Source organism: Bison bison, unplaced genomic scaffold (assembly GCF_000754665.1).
Source record: "Bison bison bison isolate TAMUID 2011002044 unplaced genomic scaffold, Bison_UMD1.0 scf7180017864304, whole genome shotgun sequence".
Classification (NCBI taxonomy): domain Eukaryota; kingdom Metazoa; phylum Chordata; class Mammalia; order Artiodactyla; family Bovidae; genus Bison; species Bison bison.
The window spans coordinates 9,635,035-9,659,490 of record NW_011494876.1 but is presented as its reverse complement, the minus strand read 5'-3'; the positions used below and the strand labels follow the sequence as shown (position 1 = coordinate 9,659,490).

The 24,456-nt window shown below is 43.4% G+C and overlaps 1 protein-coding gene across 5 annotated transcripts in view; it reads right to left on the bottom strand.

Moving 5' to 3' along the window:
- Positions 1 to 24,456, bottom strand: part of ARHGEF3 (Rho guanine nucleotide exchange factor (GEF) 3) — a 312,995-nt gene that overhangs the window by 26,104 nt on the left and 262,435 nt on the right. For 4 of the 5 annotated variants that reach the window (XM_010851657.1, XM_010851660.1, XM_010851658.1 and 1 more), the window contains one exon: positions 16,384 to 16,491. In XM_010851657.1, coding sequence (XP_010849959.1) covers positions 16,384 to 16,491 — 108 coding nt within the window. Of the gene's footprint in view, positions 1 to 16,383; positions 16,492 to 17,363; positions 20,614 to 24,456 lie in introns of those variants that run through there. The other variant, XM_010851661.1, reaches the window with a different exon arrangement.

The following is a 24,456-nucleotide window of genomic DNA, read 5'->3' as shown; positions in this document are numbered from 1 at the left end:
CTTCAGCCTTCATCCTAGAAGATTTCAACACACATACTGGAAATGTTGCCAAAGCAGTGAGGTGTTGCTGTGCTCAAAAGTCACATTCTTATTTAGCAAGTGTTCCCTGCCACAGCTGTGGCCACATGTCTATGGCCTTCGATGTGAAGTTCCAACTCCTTAGTTGGGCACTGAAGTCCTCCTGTAATCTGACCACAGTCTGTACATCTAGGATCACCTCCTACCACTCAACCATGAGCCCCCTCTTCTCCAGCTCTACTCGGTTATCTGCCGGACGTGCCTAAAATGTAATGCTCTGCCACTTGCTGTGCTTCCTTCAAGCAGTCTTTTTTTTCTGGAATGCTTTTCTTGCCTTGCCTTGGTGGCGAACTCCTAACTGTCCTTGGGATAGGTATAATGCAAACACCTCCTCTAGGGAGCCTGTACCAATGTTCTCCCATCCTTTCCCAGAACCATCTGGACATATCTCTGATATAGTGATGGTCACACTTCATGATACTTATAGTCATCTACTCTGAACTAGAAACTTCTGCGGGTAGGAACTGATTTTGCATGTTAAATATGAGTCATCATCACTGAAACCTTCTAAGGTAGCTTTCAAATATTTTGAGATTCAACAATAAAATTTAAGAAAGTATATTTTAAAAGAACTATCCATAACATTGTTGAGTACATTAGAATTCGTCTGCTTTCTCAGGTGGCACTATGGTAGAGAACCCGCCTGTCAATGCAGGAGACAGAGGAGAAGACTTGGGTATGATCCCTGGGTTGGGAAGATCCTCTGGAGGAGGGACTGGCAACCCACTCCAGAATTCTTGCCTGGAGAATCCCCATGGACAGAGGAGCCTGGCGGGCTACAGTCCTTGGGGTCACAAAGAGCCTGCACACACACACGCATATCTGCTTGAGAGAATGTTATCTAGCCATTAGGACACTTCTGAGAGTTCTGTGTGGTTTTTTTTTTTTCTTGATATAGTTTTAACAGCTAAAAATCCCTTCTTTGTAAGTCAAAATAAAATCAGAATTCAAATCTGTACATGAACACTTTATAATTATGAAAAAGTGCACATGAGTGAAGATACAGAAGGAATGCCACAAAATTCTATTGTTTTAATCTGATTATATTATGGGTATTTTTTTACCCATGGTTTACAATTTTTCATCAATCAAAAATAATGAGTAAATATGAAAAATTTAAAAAGAGACTGCCAAGGGGCTTCAGAGTACAACCACAACTTCCTGGAAGCGGGAAGCTTCAAACAGCAACACAGCTCTGCAGGCTGGCACAGGTGTCTGTGAGCTTCTGGGCTCAGGGATGAGCTCACGATCACTGGACCAGCCCAGGGCTGGCCAAGAAAGCACTTGCTCCAAATACAGTTCACTAACAGTACCTCACAAATCCTTGGGATCTCTTGAAAACAAGCCCTTGTAATAAACAGTGACCAAACTAATGCTCGCAGATCCAGATCCCTCCAGCACTAAAAATCAATTAGCTACAGGCACGGAAAGGTCAAAACAAGCAAAGTGAGTCATCAAGAGACTCTCTCATCTCAGTTTGCAGTTCTGATGCCAGCTGGGGCGGGAACTGAAGAGCAGAAAGAGAGGAAAACACGAAAAGGAGGATTCAAAATGAAAGACGTTTTCCACTTTCACTTGAGAGCATCAACCGCCTTCTTTGTTACGGTTTCAGTCCCTGACCAACTTCAAATTTCCCCTCGCCGCCACCAGGTTGAAAGTATTGTATGCTAACTTTGAATTTTCATATAAAAGTACATAAAATTAAGTACAAATCCCCTCATTTTTCTAAGTCCACTTTCTAGAAGCAACTGCTGTAAGTTTGTTTGAGATCTTTCTGAACCTTTTCTATTCATTTGCTAACATTCATAGAAAACACGTCTTCTCTTTTTACTCAACATGTCTCTCCATGTTATAAGACTCATTCTTAAAAAAAAAAAAAAGAATTTATGGAGGTACAATGCACATCATATGAAATTAACCACTTTTACAGTGAATAATTCGGAGAAGGCGATGGCACCCCACTCCAGTACTCTTGCCTGGTAAATCCCATGGATGGAGGAGCCTGGTAGGCTGCAGTCCATGGGGTCGCTAAGAGTCGGACACGACTGAGCGACTTCACTTTCACTTTCCACTTTCATGCATTGGAGAAGGAAATGGCAACCCACTCCAGTGTTCTTGCCTGGAGAATCCCAGGGACAGGGGAGCCTGGTGGGCTGCCGTCTCTGGGGTCGCACAGAGTCAGAAACGACTGAAGTGACTTAGCAGCTCAGTGAATAATTCAGTGGACTTTAGTACATTCACAGTGTCATGCAACCACCACCTCTAGTTTGAAAACATTTTCATCACCCTGAGGTCACCCAATCTTTTTTTTAAACTGAGGTACAGTTGGTTTACAATATTGTATTAGTTTCAGGTATACAACATAGTAATTCAAAATGTTATAGATCAGACTTCATTTATAGTTATTATAAAATATTGGCTATATTCCCTGTGCTGTACAATATATCCCTGTAGCTTATTTATTTTATATAGTTTGTACCTCTTAAGTCAACCCATTCTTTTTAATGGCTACAGTGTTAGTGTCCCATAATCTGGATGAACCACATGGATTTAAGCAACCTACAACTGATGGACATTAACATCGTTTCCAGTGTCCGGCTATTATAAAAATTGACTCAGTGAACATCCTTTAGGTATTCGTGCTGGTATTTCTGTAAGGCAGATTCCTTAAATAGAATTCCTTGGTCTGAGAAGTAGCCACTTCTTAACGTTTGATATGTACTGCCAAATTGACCTTCAAATAATCTGTTCAACTTGATAGTCCTCAGAAAGGCATATGATAGTTCCTTTCCTACACACTCATCAACACGATATTATTATCAGTCTGACAGGGAAAAAATACATCTTAATTTCAGTTTCATGTTCTGAACATAGGATTGAACATATTTTTATGTTTTTATTGAAAAATTTCCCAGAGTTAGAGATTTTCTACTGTTGCAGTTTTGTGGAAAAAAACAGACAGGTGAGCTATACTAGGTGAATCCTATCTCTAAGAATTCCTGGCTTTGTGTTTCCTTAGTACCCGATGCTAGGCTCGGGGGCTAAAGGGGAAGGGGCAGGGATGAAGTTCACCACATAGATCACAGAAAAGTGAAAGTCACTCAGTTGTGTCTGACTCTTTGCGACCCCATGGACTATATATAGGGTCCATGGAATTCTCCAGGCCAGAATACTGGAGCAGGTAGCCTTTCGCTTCTCCAGGGGATCTTCCCAACCCAGGGATCGAACCCAGGTCTCCTGCACTGCAGGTGGATTCTTTATCAGCTGAGCCACCAGGGAAGCCCAAGAATACTGGAATGGGTAGCCTATGCCTTCTCCAGGGGATCTTCCTGACCCAGTAATCGAACTGGGGTCTCCTGCATTGCAGGTGGATTCTTTACTAACTGAGCTATCAGGGAAGCCCATAGATCACAGAGGGACCATTATATACCTGCCCCTGCTTAGCACTTCTCACAAGTTCTCTCCAGTCCTCACAAGAGCCCTGTAAGGTGGGAGTTTATTCCCATTTTACTTATGAGTAAACCGAGGCTCAGGAAGGCTAAGGTTCAGGATACAATACTAGATCTGTGTGAGTCCAAAACCCGAGCTCCTTCCACTTTAGGGGTTGTACCTACTGTTTGGGCATCCCAGGTGGTGCCAGTGGTAAAGAAACCGCCTGCCAGTGCAGGAGACATAAGGGACTTGAGTTGGATCCCTGAGTCGGGAAGATCCCCTGGAGGAGGAAATGGCAACCCACTCCAGGATTCCTACCTGGAGACTCCCATGGACAGAGGAGCCTACTGGGCTCCTATTCATAGTGTTGCAGAGCTGGACATGACTGAAGTGACTTACCATGCATGCACCTGCTGTTTACAGGCAAATCATGCATCATGAGGAGGTTTTGGTGAGATGGGAACCAGCCTTCTCAGAGTTCAACTTAAGAAGAGGGCATGCATTTGCTCAGTTTTAGGAAAAATGACTGAGTGGCTCTTTGATTAAGCAAACTTCTGATTTACACCTTTAATTCAATTCAGTTCAGTTGCACCTGACTCTTTTCGACCCTGTGTACTGCAGCATGCCAGGCTTCCCTGTCCATCACCAACTCCCAGAGCTTGCTCAAACTCATGTACATCAAGTCAGTGATGCCATCCAACCATCTCATCCTTTGTCGTCCCCTGTTCCTCCTGCCTTCAATCTTCCCCAGTATCAGGATTTTTTCCAGTGAGTAAGTTCTTTGCATCAGGTGGCCACAGTGTTGGAGCTTCAGCTTCAGCATCAGGCCTTACAATGAATATTCAGGACTGATTTCCTTTAGGGTTGACTGGCTGGATCTCCTTGCAGTCCAAGGGATTCTCAAGAGTCTTCTCCAACACCACAGTTCAAAAGCATCAATTCTTTGGTGCTCAGCTTTCTTTATGGTTCAACTCTCACATCCATACATGATTACTGGAAAAACCGTAGCCTTGACTAGATGGACCTTTGTTGGCAAAATAATGTCTCTGCTTTTTAATATGCTGTCTAGTTTGGTCATAGCTTTTCTTACAAGGAACAAGCGTCCTTTAATTTCATGGCTGCAGTCATCATCTGCAGTGATTTTGGAGCCCCCAAAATTAAGTGTCTCACTGTTTCCATTGTTTCCCCATCTATTTGCCATGAAGTGATAGGACTGGATGACATGATCTTTGTTTTTGAATGTTGAGTTTTAAGCCAACTTTTTCACTCTCCTCTTTCACTTTCATCAAGAGGCTCTTCAGTTCCTTTTCACGTTCTGCCATAAGGGTGGTTCATCTGCATATATATGAGATTATTGATATTTCTCCTGGTAATCTCAATTCCAGCTTGTGCTTCATCCAGTCCAGGATTTCACATGATGTAGTCTGCAAAGTTAACCAAACAGGGTGACAATATACAGCCTTGATATACTCCTTCCCCAATTTAGAACCAGTCCATGGTTCCATGTCCAGTTCTAACTGTTGCTTCTTGACCTGCACAGAGATTTCTCATGAGGCAGGTAAAGTGTTCTGGTATCTCTTTAAGAATTTTCCACAGTTTGTTGTGATCCACAGTCAAAGGCTTTGGCATAGTCAATAGAGTAGATGTTTCTCTGGAACTCTCTTACTTTTTCGATGATCCAACAGATGTTGCCAATTTGATCTATGGTTACTCTGTCCTTTCTAAATCCAGCTTGAACATCTGGAAGCTCTTGGTCCAAGTATTGTTGAAGCCTCGATTGGAGAATTTTGAGTGCTACTTTGCTAGTGTGTGAGATAAGCGCAATTGTGCAGTAATTTAATTAGGATGGATTAAAACAAACATTTTGTCTTTTTAAAACTCCACTTCGAAGGGGGAAGGATGCTGAAAGAAAGAATCCCCAAGAAATAAAGAATGCTAGGCTGGTGTGTGGTCAGCGGCTGACTGGCCCTGGAGGCAGCTCACAGCCAACCAGCCCCAAGCCATGCTCGTGGGTGCGGCTGACCACACCCTCACCAGTCAGGAGTACAGCTCAGCACAATTAGACGAAAGGACTGGAGCTAGGGAAGAACAAGGTGACTGCTGCTGGGAGGAAAAACCCAAAGAGGAGGCTGCCTTGAGAGAGGAGAACAGCCGCATGCCTTCTAGTCCCACCACCGCCCACCCCCCTGCTCTGGCTCTTGCGTCACCATGTGCTCTGTGACATCACTTACTAGTTTGATTCTGACATGTCTGTTTCCTCCCAGAAGGTAAGCTCCTTGAAGGCCCAGGGTCTCCATCTGTTCTATTCACTGATGGATTCATCTGCACTGGCACATGGTGGGTCCTCAACAATCTTGCTTAATGAGGGAATGTCATTGCTTGCCTGTGAGGGGGGCTTTAATCTCCTTCTCTGTCCAAAAGGTGAGGATTCTTACCCATGTTTATAGATGAGGGAACTTGAGGCTCAGAGAGGGTGATGCTTTGCTGAAGGTCATGTAGCTGACCTGTGCTCCAGAATTTAAACCAGGTCAACAGTGAATTCAGGATGACAACCCACATCTGGTCTATTTGAGTCCAGCTCCCCCAACACGTTACAAATTTTAACCAATATCCTACCCTGCTTCCTCTAGGGTAAGATTTAAGCATGATGGGATGTGTGCGCCCAAACAGATGAGGATCAGGCTACTTCTTGGCCTGCGGCAGAGACTCCCCACCCTGCCACCACTAACGTCTTAGGCCAGAACAGCCTTTTTGTGAGGGGCTGTCCTGGGTAGCACAGGATGTTTAATATGATCCTCACCTCTAACCACTAGATGCCAGGAGTACAAGGTGACCAGGAGAGGCTCACTTCAAACTAAGGGACTCAGCCCTGGGAGGGACTGGATACAAAATAGAAACATGCATGGCGATACCCTTCATTGTGGGGAATCTGGGCCTGGAATGAAAAATGTTCCAGGACAAGCAAGAGTTTCCATGAGGGAAACTGGCCCAGCAAATCAGTCAAAAACCCAAAGCTCATAACTACTGGCAGCTACAATAACAATGGCCATAGCAGGCGCAGATACTGCAGATTTAGGAAGTGGGTGCTCATGTTTATGCCTGGCCTGGGTATATGGAAAAGATGCTGGAGGTGGGGAAAAAGCTGCCGCCTTTACATGTGTCAGAGGAAATGTAGACCCGGCATGATAGGCATGATGGAACAGATTTGGTTTGTTAATGCTCCCTGTTCAGTGGGGCACTCCCTTGTCCTTTTCCCAAAACAGAAGGTCTCTATGGCCAAAGATAACGCACTCCAATTAAGAGTTAGAGCCAGGGAAATCCTCTACACTGACCATTGCTATTTTGTAGCAGACAGCTTACTGTTTAATGGATTGGAGGTTAGGGTGGGACTGTAAGAGGAAAACGTGTCTGTGTTGCTACTACAATGGATTAAACCAGAAAGTACAGTGGTGGTGGTAGGGAATGGGGAAATGTTCTCAGTGTCCTGGAGGAGACTCTTTTACAAAATTTGATTAGAGTAATTAACTTAAATGGAGAAATAACATTTATCAGCTATGAAGCCTCTATCACACTTGCCTCTCATTCTAATCCTGACAGGATTTCCCTGTTGGCTCAGATAGTAAAGCATCTGCTTACAATGTGGGAGACCCGGGTTCGATCCCTGGGTAGGGAAGATCCTCTGGAGAAGGAAATGGCACCCCACTCTAGTACTCTCGGCTGGAAAATCCCATGGATGGAGGAGCCTGGTAGGCTACAGTCCATGGGGTTGCAAAGAGTCAGACACAACTGAGCGACTTCACATTCACATACTAATCCTGACAGAGGCATTGGACAGGTTCTCATATTTTGCCCCCTTTTGATAGATAAAAAATCCAAGTGCCAGAGGATTAAGTGACTGGCATAGGTACACGCTGGAAGAGAATTGAGTCTAGCTTTTCAACTACGAAACTCCAACAAAACATGAGTTAAGAGCACAGGCTGTGGAGTAACACAGACCTGGTGTCAAGTCACTTCAGTGGCTGAGGGACCTTGGAAATCTCTTTGGATTTCAGTTTCTTTACTTGTAAATTGTTTTAGTCACCACTCAGTTGTGTCTGACTCTTTTGCGACACCACGGACTGTAGCCTGCCAGACTCCTCTGCCCGTGGGATTTCCCAGGCAAGAATACTGGAATGGGTTGCCATTTCCTTCTCCAGGAGATCTTCCTGACCCAGGGATGGAGCCACATCTCCTGCATTGGAGGCAGATTATCTGTAAAAGGGAAGGGACATAGTAATAAATACCTCACAAAGTAGTAGTGAGGATTTGATAAGATAAAGCATATCAAGGGTTTGGCCAAGTGCCTGGTAGGTGATCAATAGGAAAAGGGTATGACCTATCACTGTTATTACACCACTGACTGCTCTGCTGCCATTAATACTTGTTTATATGACTTCATTTATCAGCAAACAGCAGACACATGTCTAAACTATTTGGACTAAATACCTCTACATGGGACCTCCACTAAGGTAACTTTTAGGAGGAGAAAACACTATAAAAGCAAAAGATGTGCAAAGAGCCTAAAATACCTGACAATAGGGATTAGTTCAATAAATTACAGTATAATCACACAATGGAATATTGCACGGTTGTTAAAAGCATTCTTCTGTGCTCGTTTTGGCAGCTCATTTACTAAGGGCAGAGCCATGCAGAGAAGGGCCCGTACAAGGATGACATGCAAATCTGTAAAGCATTCTTCCTGAGAGAATACTGTCTTATTTTCTTTGTATCTATATGAGATGATGAATGTTAACTCGTTGTGGTAATCATTTCACAATACATACAAATCAAATTATGCTGTATACTTTAAACTTACACAGTACAGCCGTATGTCAAGTTATATGCTAATAAAACTTGGAAAAAACATTCTTTTTTAGAAATGCTTAATGAAAATAGGAAAGTCTCACAAGTAGAGTTAAGGAAGACAAGAAAGATCCCCATTTAAAATACAAAATGATAACAGGGTTTACCCCTGAATGGTGGAACTATGGATGATTTTTATTTTATTTATTTGTTTTTCTTTTTGGCTGTGGTGGGTCTGCTGCTTGGGCTTTTCTCTAGTTGTGGCGAGTGGGGGCCACTCTCTAGTTGCTGTGTGAGGGCATCTGCTGGTGGCTTCTCTTGTGGAACATGGGCTCTAGGGCTCAGTGCTTGTGGCTCCCAGGCTTAGTTGCTCTGAGGCATATGGGATCCTCCCAGATCAGGGATTGAACCCGTGTCTCCTGCATTGGCAGGGGGATTTTTTTTTTTTTTTTTTTTTTAACCACTGAGCCACCAGGGAAGCCCTGACTATGGAGGATTTTTATTTTCATTTTCACACTTCTCTGCATTTATTTCTGAGGAAGGCAATGGCAACCCACTCCAATACTCTCGCCTGGAAAATCCCATGGACGGAGGAGCCTGGTAGGCTGCAGTCCATGGGGTCGCTAAGAGTCAGATATGACCGAGAGACTTCACTTTCACTTTTCCTTTCATGCATTGAAGAAGGAAATGGCAACCCACTCCAGTGTTCTTGCCGGGAGAATCCCAGGCACAGGGGAGCCTGGTGGGCTGCCATCTATGGGGTCACACAGAGTCAGACACAACTGAAGCAACTTAGCAGCAGCAGTAGCAGCAGCTACGTTTATTTTCCAGATTTTCCATAATAAAGAGATAGTAATGAAGGGAAAACACAATCAGCACAGAAATGTGCAAGACCATGAACACTGAGTCAGAAGTGGTGCTATCAACAAAATCACAGTATGGTATCCAGTTCAGATTAATGCACATTGAAAACATGGTAAACGGCACTAGACCAATTCACAATCAATAAATGTCAAACCTGAAGGATCTAGTAGGAGGACAAACCTTTTTTTAGTTGGGAGACATTTTGAGTAGATGTGAATGACAGCTGAAGAAAATATTTGTTTCAGGTGTGGAGAAAATATCGTACACTTTGCTTAGTGCCAGCCAGGAATTAGAAGTCTTCCAGAGCCTTGGGCAAGCAGCCTGACCATCTTCACTGGGCACCATCTGCACACAATAACGCTAATGGTAAAATATTCCACAGGCTGAAATGGAATGACGACTGTGCCTACCACATCAGCAAACAAAGCATGAGGAACAGCAGTGAGGTAGGATGCTCCAGACTGAAAATCTGGCTATTACTTTTAGATCCTGGCAAACTGCAGGCTTTATTAGGACCAAACTGACTTTATAAAAGCCTACCACAGCAGAGGCATTGCCAAACCTTACAGAATCCAGCTCTAGCGTGACTGGCTGCATGACCTTGGGCACATTCAGGATTTTTCCCTATAAAGTCCTGATGAAACCTACCCTGCAGAGTTGAGAATGAGGCTATGAATATAAAGGACCTTGCACAGAAATTGGTTCAGTGTAAATACTGAGCTAATGAAAGACGTTAGGACGAAATTTAAAATGACAAGCTTTAAATTGCAATAGCCAACTATTACAATAGTCAAACTTTCACTCCAGGAACAGCAGAAACTCAGGAGTTCCCTTTAACATGGAATACAAGTTTGCTCTCATCTACATTCTTACCTTCCAGACAGGCGGTTTGGTTTCTGGTTTTTTTCCCACACTTCTTCCTCAAACCTCAAATGTCCTTTCTCCCCTTCACCCTCATCATCTCTGAGCCATTTCAGACAACATGAGCCCCTGAACCCTTGCTCCAAGACAGAGAGAAATATGACTATGAGTTTAGAATTAGTATGTGAGAACATGGAGAAGCCATTCTGTCCAAGACAGATATACATCAAAAGTAGAGGCTTGATGCTCAATGTCACTAATTATCAGAGAAATGCAAATCAAAACTACCATGCGGTATCACCTCTCACTAGTCAGAATGGCCATCATCAAATTGTCCACAAACAATAAATGCTGGAGACAGTGTGGAGAAAAGGGAACCCATCTATACCGCTAGTGGGAACTAAAAAGAGAACTACTCTATGATCCAGAAATCCCACTCCTGGGCAAACTCTCAGAGAAAACCAGAATTCGAAAAGATTCATTCACCCCAATGTTCACTGCAGCACTATTTACAATAGCCAAGACATGGAAGCAACCTAAATGTCCATCAACAAAGGAATGAATAAAGATGTGCTACAATGGAATATTACTCAGCCATAATAAAATAATGCCATTTGCAACAACATGGATGGATTTAAGTCAGAGAGAAAAAGACAAATATCATATGGTATCACTTATATGTGGAATCTTAAAAAAAATGATACAAATGAACTTATTTACAAAACAGAAACAGACTTATAGAATTCAAAAACAAACTTATGGTTACAAAAGGGGAAATGTGGGGGTAGGGGCAGGGATAAATTAGGAGTTAGGGATTAACATATACACACTACTACATATAAAATAATCAACAAGGATCTACCACACAGCACAGGAGACTCTACTCAACATTCTGTGATAACCTACATGGGAAAAGAATCTGTAAAAGAATGGATATATGTGTATGTATGACTGAGTCACTCTGCTGTACACCTGAAATTAATACAGAACTGTAAATCAACTACACTCCTATATAAAATTAAAAAAAAAATCGGAGGTCTAACTGATATCAGATGGCTTAGATTTGTGATTATCTATAATGGCAGAAAAATGCAAACTACTGAAATGTTCAACAATAGAAGGGTGATTGAATAAACATACATCCTTTTGACAAAACACTATATAAACCCATTATCTCTTAAAACTAGAGATAATGATAAATGTTTAATGACAAGAAAAAAGGTCCTTATACCACGAGTTATTTTATATGGTTAAGACAAAAGCAAGTTAAAAATAGTATGGTTATAATTTTGTTTTTAAAAAGTATAAATGCAGTACATATTAATAGTAAAAGAAAAGATTGCCCAAGTATATACCAAAATATTAATAAAAGTTTTTTGGTGATGGAAAGATGGGATTACAAGAACTTTTATTCCCTTTTCTGACTATGATGTTATATAATCAGAAAAGAAAGCAAAATAGAAGGCACTTTAAAAAATAGAAAGTTCATTAAAAAATTCAACATAAGTACTTAATGATATAAAATATTTACAACGTAAATATCCATTAATAGGAGACTAGTTATATAAAATAAATTGCATCATGTTGGAATAATATATACTTAGTCAATTAAGATCATATTTTCTAACTGTGATATAACATTTCCCTTAAGCCATAATAAAACTTTCATCTAGCTAAATGACAAAGGGAGGAGGAAAAGAAGAGATGAACAAGAAACAGCAGGTAAAATGCATAAAAAGACAAAAAAGAAAATCAAATACAAAAAGCATTAAAAGAAATAAATAGAAATATTTAACTTTAGTAAAAGGTACAAAACCTTCAGGAGATGAAGAGGAACCTTTATACACCTAACTGTGCAGCTTGGAAATATGTGAAGCAAAGATCAATAGAGATGCAAGAGAAACTGGTCATCCACAGTCCCTGGGGGTAGCAAGGGGGAGGAATAAATCCAAAGGTAAACAGATAACACAAAGATAAGGCTGGCAGACTGCGAGTAACCCCAAATTAGGCTCAGAGTGTTTAAGCTTCATAGACAGACCTAGAATGACACTGAAAGGAAACTATGAAATATTAACGGGTTGTTTGGGAGTGGAATCTTTCTCTTTCCTCTTTTCTGTATTCTTCCATAATGAACACACACTTTTATAAGGGAAAAGAAACACAGTTCAAAGAGAACAGAGGGCTCAGTTGCCGTGTAGGGAGCACAGCATCCCATAGCATGCCCTGGACTCAGCCCAAATGAGTCCACCAGCCGCGCAGCTGTGACGGGGGAGGCGGCCTCGGCGAGCGACTGACCGGCCAAGGCCGCTCGCCTGCAAGGCAGCTCACCTTCCGCCTTCCTCACTCCACATGAGGAGAGCACACCAGCCCCTTCCAGAGCTGGGCAGCCCAGGGAGGGGATTTATAGGCACAGAGGGATCTGGATATCTGTGCTCCAGTCCACCAGCAGCGCTAACCTCCCCGGTCAGAATCAGACGGAGCGCCATGCAGTCGGCGCTCCCTCTCTGACCTCTGCAAATGCCGCCTTTGTGCTGGGGCCCAAGACCCCGGTCCACAGGGGCATGGGTGGGGGGTAGGGAGGAGGCCACAGAGAACAAGTCCTGCAGTGTCTTCCTGAACTGTGGCTCCAAGGACCACTTACACTTGCAACACAGCCCTTGACCTTTTTGGAAGAGGCTGCCAGCCCTGAGCTCTCCTGACACCCTCCCGGGAAGCCAGAGGAAGGCCTGCTCAATGTTCTGTTCTTGTTCAGTCACTCAGTCATGTCTGACTCTTTTCGACCCCATGAACTGCAGCACACCAGGCTTCCCTGTCTATCACCATCTTCCGAAGTTTGTTCAAACTCATGTCCATTGAGTCAGTGATGCTATCCAACTATCTCATCATCTGCTGCCCTCTTCTGCTGCTTTCAATCTTCCCCAGCATCAGGGTCTAAGTGTTCTACTATCTATTAAAGCATTGGGTTTGGGCCTAAGTCATATCTCCTCCTATGATAAAAGGAATGTACCCTGAGAGGCCGATTGGGTATCTCTAAAGGCCAGGAGCCAGGGGCAAGGATACTGCCACAGAGAAGCAAGCTGCTCCATTCCAGCACTGTGCTGTTTCGGGAAGTTAGAGAAAAAGCACACACACACATGGGAAACAAATGAATGACTGCCGAGAGGTTTGGAGCCGCCCTGTGGCTTCTTTTTCTGTTTCTCCCGTTTTAGAAGGGGCATCAGGACCACCAGAGGCAAAATGAGGAAGGTAGTGAACTTGGCACACTGAGTACTCCCTTTAGGGCCCCCTCCCCCATCCTCCCTGCTCCTCAGGCTACATTAACACCTATCCCGCTCTAGCTGTGGGGAAGGAAGCAATAAAGCCAGGAGGCAATTATTGGGATGCTAGGACTGGAAGTAATTCTGCAGAATTTGCACTGCATGTGCCAAGGTGACTTACAGGGAGATAGGTGGGGGCAAGATGGCATACTCCAAGCTTTGCGGATCATCCTGCAAACGAGGCTGTCTAACTGCATACAACCTCAGGGGCATATTTCCATTTATTGACCCCCACCAAAGACACACTCACAGCATAAAAACACTGTTCAAGTTTTCTCTATGTTCGTGGACATAACCATTATGAATAATTATTGTGTTTCTGTCTGGTTGTTTCTGCCCAATAAACAGAACCCGGGATTAGCTCTTTATCCTGGTATTTTAAACAAGTAAGTTAAAAATTATTTTGCCAAAAAAAATCTTTGATGTTTTAGAAACCAATATCCACATGTCAGATCCAGCCCCTCAAGTCTGGCCTCAGTCTGTTGGGTTTCAGACAAGGCTCGATTTCTCTTTGCCCCAGTTCTCTAGGTCAGGGCAAATTTGCAAGGTGATTAAATATTTCCTGCAGTGTTCCCTGTGTGGGATCTGTGTAGGGTAGAAACAAGAGAAAAAAATTAAAGGTTTCCTGGGGAGCCAAAGGAAAGATTCTGAAGGAAAGACAATGGAAGATGCACTTTGTGTTGGGGCTGGGCTGCGGTGAGGAGGCATAGACAGCACTGTCCCTAGAATCATGAGCAGAAATGTGGAGCCTGGAGGCCAGGCAAGTTGATGACACTGAGTGAAGAGGCCAGGTGTTGGGAGGATAGCTGGGAGAAGTGGGGACATCTGTAGGTGAATGCTGACTGGCTACTTAGGTACGGCTCATAAGTGCCATGTGAGAACACAGGCCCAGCACTGCTAGGCATTCCAATTCCTCAAAAGAAGCCAGAAGTCCAGATTGTTACAAGGACTCTTTTGATTTCTAAATGTGAGCTCAAAACAACGTGCAGCCAAACAAAACACAACCGAGGGCCAGATGTGACTAGAAGGCAACCCTATCTAGGATGTAAGTGACATGAGGGCAGGGAGTAGAGCCCGCCTGAACACTTGCGGAGTGAGCAAGGCCCTTCCTGGGGCACAGGGTGGGCTGTCCTCGGAGAGATAACGGGAAGAGATGGCGGGCAACATGGAGACTGTAATCAAGGGAGAAGTAACTACGGTGACCTCGAGCCACCACCACTGAGATGGAAAGGAAAGGGTGAAATGGCAATCGACAGGCTGAAGAATGTTTGAAAAGCAGAACTCAGCGAAAGACCAGATGTGCGGGGCTAGGGCGGTGATGAATCTTCCAGGGGAAGCCTGTGATGAACTTGGCCAGAGGGCTGAGACTGGTCACCAGGGAGAGAAGGTAAACACATTTTTCTTCATGAGCTTCAAAGCCCTTCATCTGGCTCCCCAGGATGACCTTATTTTTTTTTTTTCTCCTCTGTTCTCCCACAAAGGGGCTCAGGGGACAGCCAGGAGCCCAGAGGTTCCAGCACAGAGCCAAGCCTACCGCTAATGAGACGAGGATTCGTTCAGGGGAAATATTAGCAGAGCTAACAGAGGAACGCGCAGGGCAGGGGATGAGCACTGAGGGGTGGACAGGAAAGAGGGGGAACAGCTTGGGTTGCTTGGTGTGGCAACAAGGACAGGAGCGGGTGAGGAAGACTTCGAACAGCTCTCAAATCACTGGTGTCCATAGCTTGGGATATGCCTTGGGTGCTGACCCACAACTCTCTTAATGGCTCAGAAAGTCAAGATGAAAAATATTGCTAAGCAGAAGTATTCAGGAAGTGTAAGGAACTGGCAGACTCAAGCCTACTCAGCTGAACAAGGCGAGCCTTTTCATGATAGGAAAAGGATTTTTATCCTACTGGGTGCCCAAGGCCTTTGGGGAAAGGAAAAAAAAAAAACCTCAATGTTCACTTTAAAAGATAAACTTTTTCAGGAGTTTATGAACAAGAACTACAACCACCTGAATTAACCAAAGAATGTTTACAGTAGCTAATATTTACACCTTAGCTAGTTAGGAAGTCAGTGATTATGAACCATGGGCCAAGGAACCATGCTAGGTCCTTTAAATGTACTACCTTGTAAGTCTTTAGAGCGGTTCTCTAGAGGAGCTGGCAGCACCATCCCCAGTGTATCCACATGGAATAATGGCAAGACCTAGAGAGGTGCAGAGTTACCTGCTCAAGAGGACAAACTCATTGAGGGACAGAGCCAAGGCCAGAAGTGAGATACTTCTACTCCCAGGCCCATGTCCTCAGTCAGGGAGCAACAAACATTTTCTGTAACGGGTCCAAGAGTAAATATTTTTGGTGTTGTGGGCGATATGGTCGGGGTCACAACTACTTGACTGCCTTTGTAGGGCCACGGCAGCTACAGACAACACGTTGACATTTAGGCACGCCTGTGTGCCTGCACAACTGCAGCTACAGACACTGCAATTTCAAATCATTTTCATGGGTTTTGAAATACTACTCTTTGGATTGCTTTTCCGCAGCCAATGTAAAAAGCAAAAATCATTCTCAGCTCCACGGCCATAAGAAATGAGTGGGTGGGCTGAGTTTCTTCTCACATGCTGCGAGGCTCTAAGCCGCTCGTCGAAGCCACTAGGCTGTCTTGCCCTCCATCTGAGGTCAGGCGCTGGTTTTCTTGGGAGGCCCATAGATATTTTAGGACCAAATGGATACCTATGAAAGTACATCCGGATGGGGTCTCTGAAACAAAACTGTGAGGAAAGACCCAACAGGGATGATGCCTCCAGTTACCTCTTGAAGGGCTCTGTCTGAAACCAACTTTAAAACATCTCTTTCTCTTCCAGTCTGCTCACTTGCTCTCTTCTATTCAAATAATAAGCATTGATTCAGGTCAGACTGAAACAAGGGGAGGTTCTGGCTAGGACAGAGGTGTCTCCTCCCACACAACAGGGTTTTCTGCAAACATGAGCCCACCGTGTCCTTACCTGCAGGGTTTGGCTGAAGCGCTTTAATGGTGTGGCCTTCACAGGTGGGATGAGGTTGGCGAGAGATGTGACTCTGGAAAGAGGTTTGACTCGTTTATTACTAGGCTCCTAGGGTTTAAAAAAAAAAAAAGGAAACTGTCAAGGTCAATTCCAAAGAGAATGTAACTCCACCACACAGTCATGTCTCACTCCACGAGCTGCTGGCTGCACACCACTCTGTAGAACGGAAATGGTACCCATCTCACTCCTGCTGTGTGAAGGTGACTGGTGAGCCAGGGAAGGGTAAATAGTCGGGGTGGGGGTGGGTTGGGGGGTGGGGTCAACAGAGGCAGTCTCTGAGCAGACAGCAAATGGCAAATTCCTTCACCCCAACAGTGTCTGACGGCTTTCAAATCAGAGGCTCCCACAGGAGAATCTCTCTCTCCAACCCCTCTTGCAGACAAAAGCTGCCTCCAATTTCCCATCCAATGACCTTGTCGGGCGGTTGTCTTTTGATGCTTCTGGTTTCATCTTTTTAAAAAAACCTTTTCTCCACCTTGCCTGAAGCCACTGTCCAAATTTCTAATATGCAATGGCTTTTCTAAAGCACAAAGACTGTTCCTTTTAGTACACCAAATTAAAAAAACATTTTAAAGAAGTTATTCTATTACTAGGCTGTTAAGAAAGCCTCTTTGTACCCACAGTATATTTGAAATGCACATATTAATACTTATAAATAACAACTAGACAGCAAAAAGAAAATATACAGAGAGAAAACCCTACCTCGAGCACTAGTTTTTATACTATACCTAGCCACAAGTTATGAAAATTATCACCATATAAAACATACACAAATCTGCAAGTTACCCCAAAGCAAGCTGATGGGTGGGGGAGCATACCTAAACCAATGACTCTGCAGATTAGAGTTACATAAATAAAAACAAGAGGCTGTGGAAAAGAGAGGGACGACAGACAAAACACTTGACAAAGAGAACAGTTACCCTTGTCTTCCTAAGCTCCATCTGACGCGCGGGAGATGCTGGACAGCGCATGAAGACACCAAATTTTGATGGAAAAAGCCACACTTGCCAGTGGTTGTGGTGAAACTCGACCATTTCCAGAGGGAGCCTCAAGGTGTTCATCTTTCTTTTTCAGCCATTGCCTTCAAAGTTTTGAGAGTTAAGATTCTCTAGAATATCCCTGCAAGGTGTTTTGAACATAGTAGGTGCTTGGAAAAATCTTGCCTGAATCTGGAGTTCTGCCAAGACACTCTCATGTCATTTTATGCCCTTGACAGCCTTAGAAAACAGAAGAGTCCTCTGAAACAGACCCAACCTTTCTGGCAAATAGAAAAAAAAAAAAAAAATCTAAAGGCTGTTTAAAAAGCACAAAACAATTCCACGATGTGGCCAGGAGTGACTTCATGGTTTCTTGAAGCAAATACTTTTCCAAAACAGAGAATGCATCCGGGCTGCTGGGGACCTCTCCAGCCTCTTGGCATGCTGAGCTGAACAGACAGAAGGCAATTCTCCGAACACCAGGAAGGTTTAGTTCCAAAATGCACAGGATGAATCTCTCAACACGAGAGATATCACATCATAATTATGTAAACGCTGAAGACAAAGATCCGATTGCCCCTCTGATTTCAGATGACAGTGCCCTTCAAGGATGCTCCCTGTCCAGTGCCTGGCTCCTGAGTATCTGTGCCCAGAGGAGGATTTTTAAAATATTTTTTACGTCAGAGCTGCACCACCAGCAGGCTTACTGAATAGAGACACACACACACACGCACGCACGCTCGCACGCACGCACAGCCTCTTGAGCATCCCCTGAATTTTTCTAAATGGCTCCTGCTTTGGCTGGAAATGCCCGAGTTTTGATACAGCACCTTTGGTGGCACAAACTGCATTGCAGCAAGTGAGAAGAAGAGGGCTTTCCTAGGGGAGCAGGATTTGGTCTCATGTACTCCTGCCACACACCTCAGAGCCCGTTGACTCCCAGGTCTCTTATTAATGGCTAAAGCTCCTGGGTCACAGGTTCCGTATCAAATTGGGGAGGTTGAAGGGCAAATGCCAACTGGGTTATCTTGCTTTAAAAAGGGAGCAGGGAGCCTTGCACGCTTGGTGGGATGAGGGAAGATTCGGCTTTGTTTCACTTGCTGTGTCATTTTTCTGAGGCTCTGCTGACTCTGCTGCCCATTTCACATGAGCCAGTCCGCTGTGCGTTTTCTGCACTGCTGTGACATGAATGCACAGTGCAAGTGGCGGCCCCTCCGCAGGTCGTGCCTGTGTTGCTACATGAGATTGTAATTAAAACTCCCTTCCTAAGGCTTCACCCATTTGGAAGTAAACTCTGGGCTGCTCTCTGGTAATGTGACATTCCCAAGTAATGAACAGTCGAAACAGAAACCATTGCTGTATGATGTACTTGATCCAGCAAAGTGGGCAGGTGCAATTTCAAACCAGAACATTTACAGGTTATTAGATCTATGGAGAGGGCTTTATGCCTGACCCACATGAGTGAAGTATGAATTATGGTGTTCTCCTTGAGGGCTTCAGTGAGAATAGGAGATTAAAAACATTCTTGGCCTAATTTGATTTTTCTTTTCCATTTACTACGTATGTCTCCAGCTACATTTTACTGCTGTCTAAAAAGAGGCCTCAGGGAAAATGTTTCCAGATTCCAGTTAAATAGCTGTACTGAGAACCAGCAAATGCAATTCCAGGGATGTTTTCAGCTTTATAGAGAGATGACAGAACACAACCTTCAGAAGCTCCCTAATCCAACAACTCAGCTGCCAAACCAAGCTGGGCAAGGTCACTGCTAAACCCACTTTCAAGTGCAGACTATACCCTCACCCTGCAATTTTAAGACAGAACAGGAGGGCATCTCACTAAAGAGGTTAAAAAAAAGAAAAATGCAGTGTGGGCAGTATTTCTTGAATAACAGTGTTGTTGCATGTTTTCCCTATCTCACAGCTTTTTTATTTTTTTCTTATCTTATTGCACTGGCTAGGACTATCTGTATGTTGTTGATTACAAGCTGAGAGAGTGGGTACCATAGTCTAATTTCTAATTATAAAGTAATTATTATGAAGGTTTCATCATTAAGTATTATATTTGCTAAGCACATGGAAGAGATACCCTTTATCAAGTAAGGCAGTTCCTTTCCATGCTAAGTTAGCTGTGAATTTTTATCATGAATGAGTACTGACTTTTATCAAATATTTTCTCTTTATCTTTCTAGAGGACAAGGAAGGGGGAAAAAAGAAGGAAGAGGTAGAAAGAAGGGAAGGAGAGGATGAAGACAGACATACAGGTCACATTTTTTCATAAAGGAATTGATTCAGCAATTTTAAAAGTCTCTTGTGCTTGAATTACAAACAAAAGCAAATAAAGCACTGCATGTAATTTTATTTTTAATGTGAGATTTCATTAAATATATTTTAATAATCCTTCTCTAGGGCATACAGATTTTGTCCTTTCCTCATTTTTCCCTCTAAGAGATAAAAACCAAAGCACAACATATGCAATGTAAGAAAATGCCTATCATATCAATATAATTTGGGATGATTTTTATTTCTCAAAATAAGAAGGTTCCATTCTAACAGACACAGCATACAGGAAACCATTCATTCTCCTTACACCTCATTTTTGCAGCCAGAGTAGGGTTGGAGAACAGTGGAAGGGTCTTCCACATCACCTCCGTAGCTTCCCTGACACTGGTTTTACTGAGCCACAAACATGGCCCAGGAGGGGCCAGATATGCAGCCTTTAATGCAGAACTGACCACTCTACTGCAGGGCAACACTGCTCCTGGATGCTCTACCTCTGGCCAGGAGCTAGGGAGAGGTGAGAAACGACTGTGCTAGCAGGCGCATCTGTCCATGAGTTGATGGAGAGATTTTTTTTTTTTTAATGTCCTTCAAATGTTTAGAAACACCAGGAATCCTTTCTGGGGCTCCATCTGTGAGATAGGAGATGTGCTGGGAATTGCACACCCAGGCTTCACGTGTCACCCATCCTGAACCCTCTAGGAGGCTTTCATCATCCTCATGTTTTAAACAGGAAGTTTTGATCTATGAGTGATGGAGAAGCTCTAGCAGTACTAAGAATAATGAGTGCATAGTCATTGCAGGGACTCTTCTCTATGCTTTACAGATAATTAGTAATTTATTTCTCCTAACATCTCTGCAAAAATGTAAGTCATTCAGTTATGTCTGACTCTTTGAGACCCCATGGACTGTCCATGGAACTTTCCAGGCCAGAATACTAGAGTGGGCAGCCTTTCCTTTCTCCAGGGAATCTTCCCAACCCAGAGATCGAACCCAGGTCTCCTGTATGGCAGGTGGATTCTTTACCAGCTGAGTCACAATGGAAGCCCAAGAACACTGGAGTGGGTAGCCTATCCCTTCTCTAGGGGATCTTCCTGACCCAGGAATCGAACTGGGGTCTCCCACATTCCAGGCGGATTCTTTACCAACTGAGCTATTAGAGAAGCCCAATATCTCTGCAAGGTAGCCACTATTGTGATCATCATTTTAAAGACAGGGAAAGCTAAAAAAAGATGGCTAGGATTTAAATGTAGGCAGGCTGGCTCCAGAGCTCATGCCCTACTTTAGGGTTTGGTGATATTTTTCAGTGAGGGGACAGATGGCTAAATGTTTTATACTTTGAGGGTGGTCTAGCCTCTGTCACAACTCTTCATCTCTACCATCAGCCATAAACAGTATGTAAATAAGTGAATGTGGCTGTGTTCCATTAAGCTTTCATTTATAGACACTAAAATTCAAATTTCATATAATTTTCACATGTCCCAAAGTATTATTCTTCTGCTTTTTTCAACCATTAAGAAATAGAGAAACGGTTCTTGAGGGCCTGAGGCCCCCTTTTCTCCCCCTGTTCATTAGAAAAAGGAACAGGAGTTTTGTTGGAGATTTTCCAATTTTCAATCAAGTATTTTGCTCAGTAGAGGACACACTACAGAAGATTCTAGAAATTTTTTAAAATTTTAATTGGAAGCTAATTACAATATTGTGGTGGTTTTTGCTATATATTCACATGAATCAGCCATGGATGTACATGTGTTCCCCCCATCCTGACCCTCCCTCCCACCTCCCTTCCCATCCCATCCCTCAGGGTCATCTCAGTGCACCAGCCCTGAGCACCTTGACTCATGAATCAAACCTGGACTGGTGATCTATTTCACATATGATAATATACATGTTTCAATGCTATTCTCTCAAATCATCCCACCCTTGCCTTCTCCCACAGAGTCCAACAGATTGTTCTTTAAATCTGTGCCTCTTTTGCTGTCTTGCATATAGGGTCATTGTTACCATCTTTCTAAATTCCATATATATGCGTTAGTATACTGTATTGGTGTTTTACTTTCTGACTTACTTCACTCTGTATAATAGGCTTCAGTTTCATTCACCTCATTAGAACTGATTCAAATGCATTCTTTTTAATGGCTGAGTAATACTCCATTGTGTATATGTACCACAGCTTTCTTATCCATTCATCTGCTGATGGACATCTAGGTTGCTTTCATGTCCTGGCTATTATAAACAGTGCTGCGATGAACATTGGGGTACACATGTCTCTTTCAATTCTGGTTTCCTTGGTGTGTATGCCCAGCAGTGGGATTGCTGGGTCATACGGCAGTTCTATTTCCAGTTTTTTCAGGAATTTCCACACTGTTCTCCATAGTGGCTGTACTAGTTTGCATTCCCACCAACAGTGTATGAGGGTTCCTTTTTCTCCACACCCTCTCCAGCATTTATTGTTTATAGACTTTTGGATAGCAGCCATTCTGACCAGTGTGAGATGGTACCTCGTTGTGGTTTTGATTTGCATTTCTCCGATAATGAGTGATGTTGAGCATCTTTTCATGTGTTTGTTAGCCATTTGTATGTAGAAGATTCTAGAAAATTAATTTCCAAAATACTGTTTTCTAACAGTATTTTTAGTACACCAGGCAACATTTACAATGTTTTGATCCTGAGCTCTACTTCCAAGTACTACTGAGTTAAAAATAAGGGTTAGAAATCTGGTTCTTTAAAAAAAAATCTGATTTTTTTAAGATGGGGGGGGCAATACTATGTCATGCCACTGAAACAAATAGCTTTAGGGCCATTGGAAGTGGACTGTATTTGGTGCAGGGGCCATAGCTGGCTGACCACTGCCCTGTACCACTGCTGGCTTCATATGGGTCATGTCTTGGGCCAGTGGTCTTCAGCCTCAGCTTCCTGCTAAGACATATCCAGAGATGACACTCCCAAGCAGGGCGTCTCTCACAGGCACACTCAGATAGTCTTCAGGCTCTGCCAGACAGCGCAGGCTCGATTTGTACCCCCTTCCTTGCAGCTGGGGACGCAAGGTCCTCTCCTGGTAAGCAGAGGGTATCTCTGACTCACCTTTTATGTGAATGAACGCTATCCTACTACATTTTGTTCTCTTAGCTTTCCAAACAAATTATCCTGAACATAACACAAACTTTCCCGGACCATTAATACCATGAATAAGGGACATAAAATGTTACAATGCTTGGGATCTGCTTCAAAGCGATATGGGAACAGGGAAAGGGTCTGTGTGGGAAATGGCATGGATTCCAGGTTTTGTTGTAGAGTTCAGTCACTCAGTTGTGTCTGACTGTTTGTGTGGCAACTGGCAAATCTAGGGGCCAACCCTAGATTGGCGAAGGATGTAGTATGCACAGTCCTGCCTATGGTGCCTGGTCAAAATGCCCCATACTACAAAGATTTACTTCAATGGACAGAAAACAGTTTTGCAGATATACTAGTGAATGTTGACCTGGAGCAGACAGGTGCCATCTGAGATTTTTACTTTACTTGTTAGTGAGGGTCTGTCTAGTGAGAAAGGATACTGAGGAGGCAGACATCATCTAGAATTGGATGTAAGTAGAAGAAACCTGGTAAAATGGAAAAAAAAAAAAAAATCCCACTACTGAATTTAAATAATTGTCAACTGCTATAGGCCAGAACAGAGCCAGATCCAGGAGGCTGGAGACCCCATGGAGAGGCACCAACATGGCTGTCAAGATTCCATGAAGTCTGTTTGATTACTGACTGGGCTACTATTTGCTCTCACTAAGAAACCCATCAATTTGCCTGAAACAGGGCACTCAAAGCCAGTGTACTGGGACAACCCAGAGGGATGGGATAGGGAGGGTGGTGGGAGGGGGGTTCAGGATGGGGGACACATGTACACCCATGGCTGGTTCATGTCAATGTATGGCAAAAACCACCACAATATTGTAAAGTAATTAGCCTCCAATTAAAATAAACAAATTGATTTAAAAAATAAAAAAAGGAAAGGAAACCCATCAACTGGCTCCTGATCACTCAGCTCCACAACATGAAACAATCTGGTAGAGTTCAACTCTGATTTGTCTTAGAAATATACAGAGAAAACAGGGGTCATTCAAGATCAGGCTGCCCATCAGAAGAGACCTCTGTTCTACTGTATTGGTTTTAATTTGTGAAGGTGCTTTCCTTTCCCTACAACTGCCTCCTGAATCCACTCTGTTCTTTCATACAAAAGCCCAGTCTTCCACTAAGAAGGCTGAGGGCTCCCGTCAGCTGATCATCAGTTCCGCTCATTACAGTTGTCTCGACTTTACCACGCCTTTCCTTGTGGTTTACATTGTTTTACAGTTAATACCCGAGATTCTCACCCTTCAAAATTTCTAGGTCACCACAAATATTCTGGTCTTACTTCTTATGACACCTCCTGTTGCCAAAGCCATCCCACCCTTTTATTTTGTCATCAAATCACCATAGGAAGAGGCAAGGAAGAATTATCCTGCAGGAGTCAGAGGGCCCTACCAACACTGTGATTTTTGACTTCTAGTCTGCAGAACTGTAAGAAATAAATCTCTATTGTTCTAAGCCTGCCTGCTTGTGATACTCTGTTACAGCAGCCACGCGAAAGATATTTGCTGGAAAATTTCCTCCATAGTAAAGTTACTATTATTCCCTTTGTTAATTATTGCACAGAAATGGAAGAGATATTTTGGGACTATGTGCATCCTTGAAACTCAGTTCTGTGAGTGTTTACCCAGCATATGCAA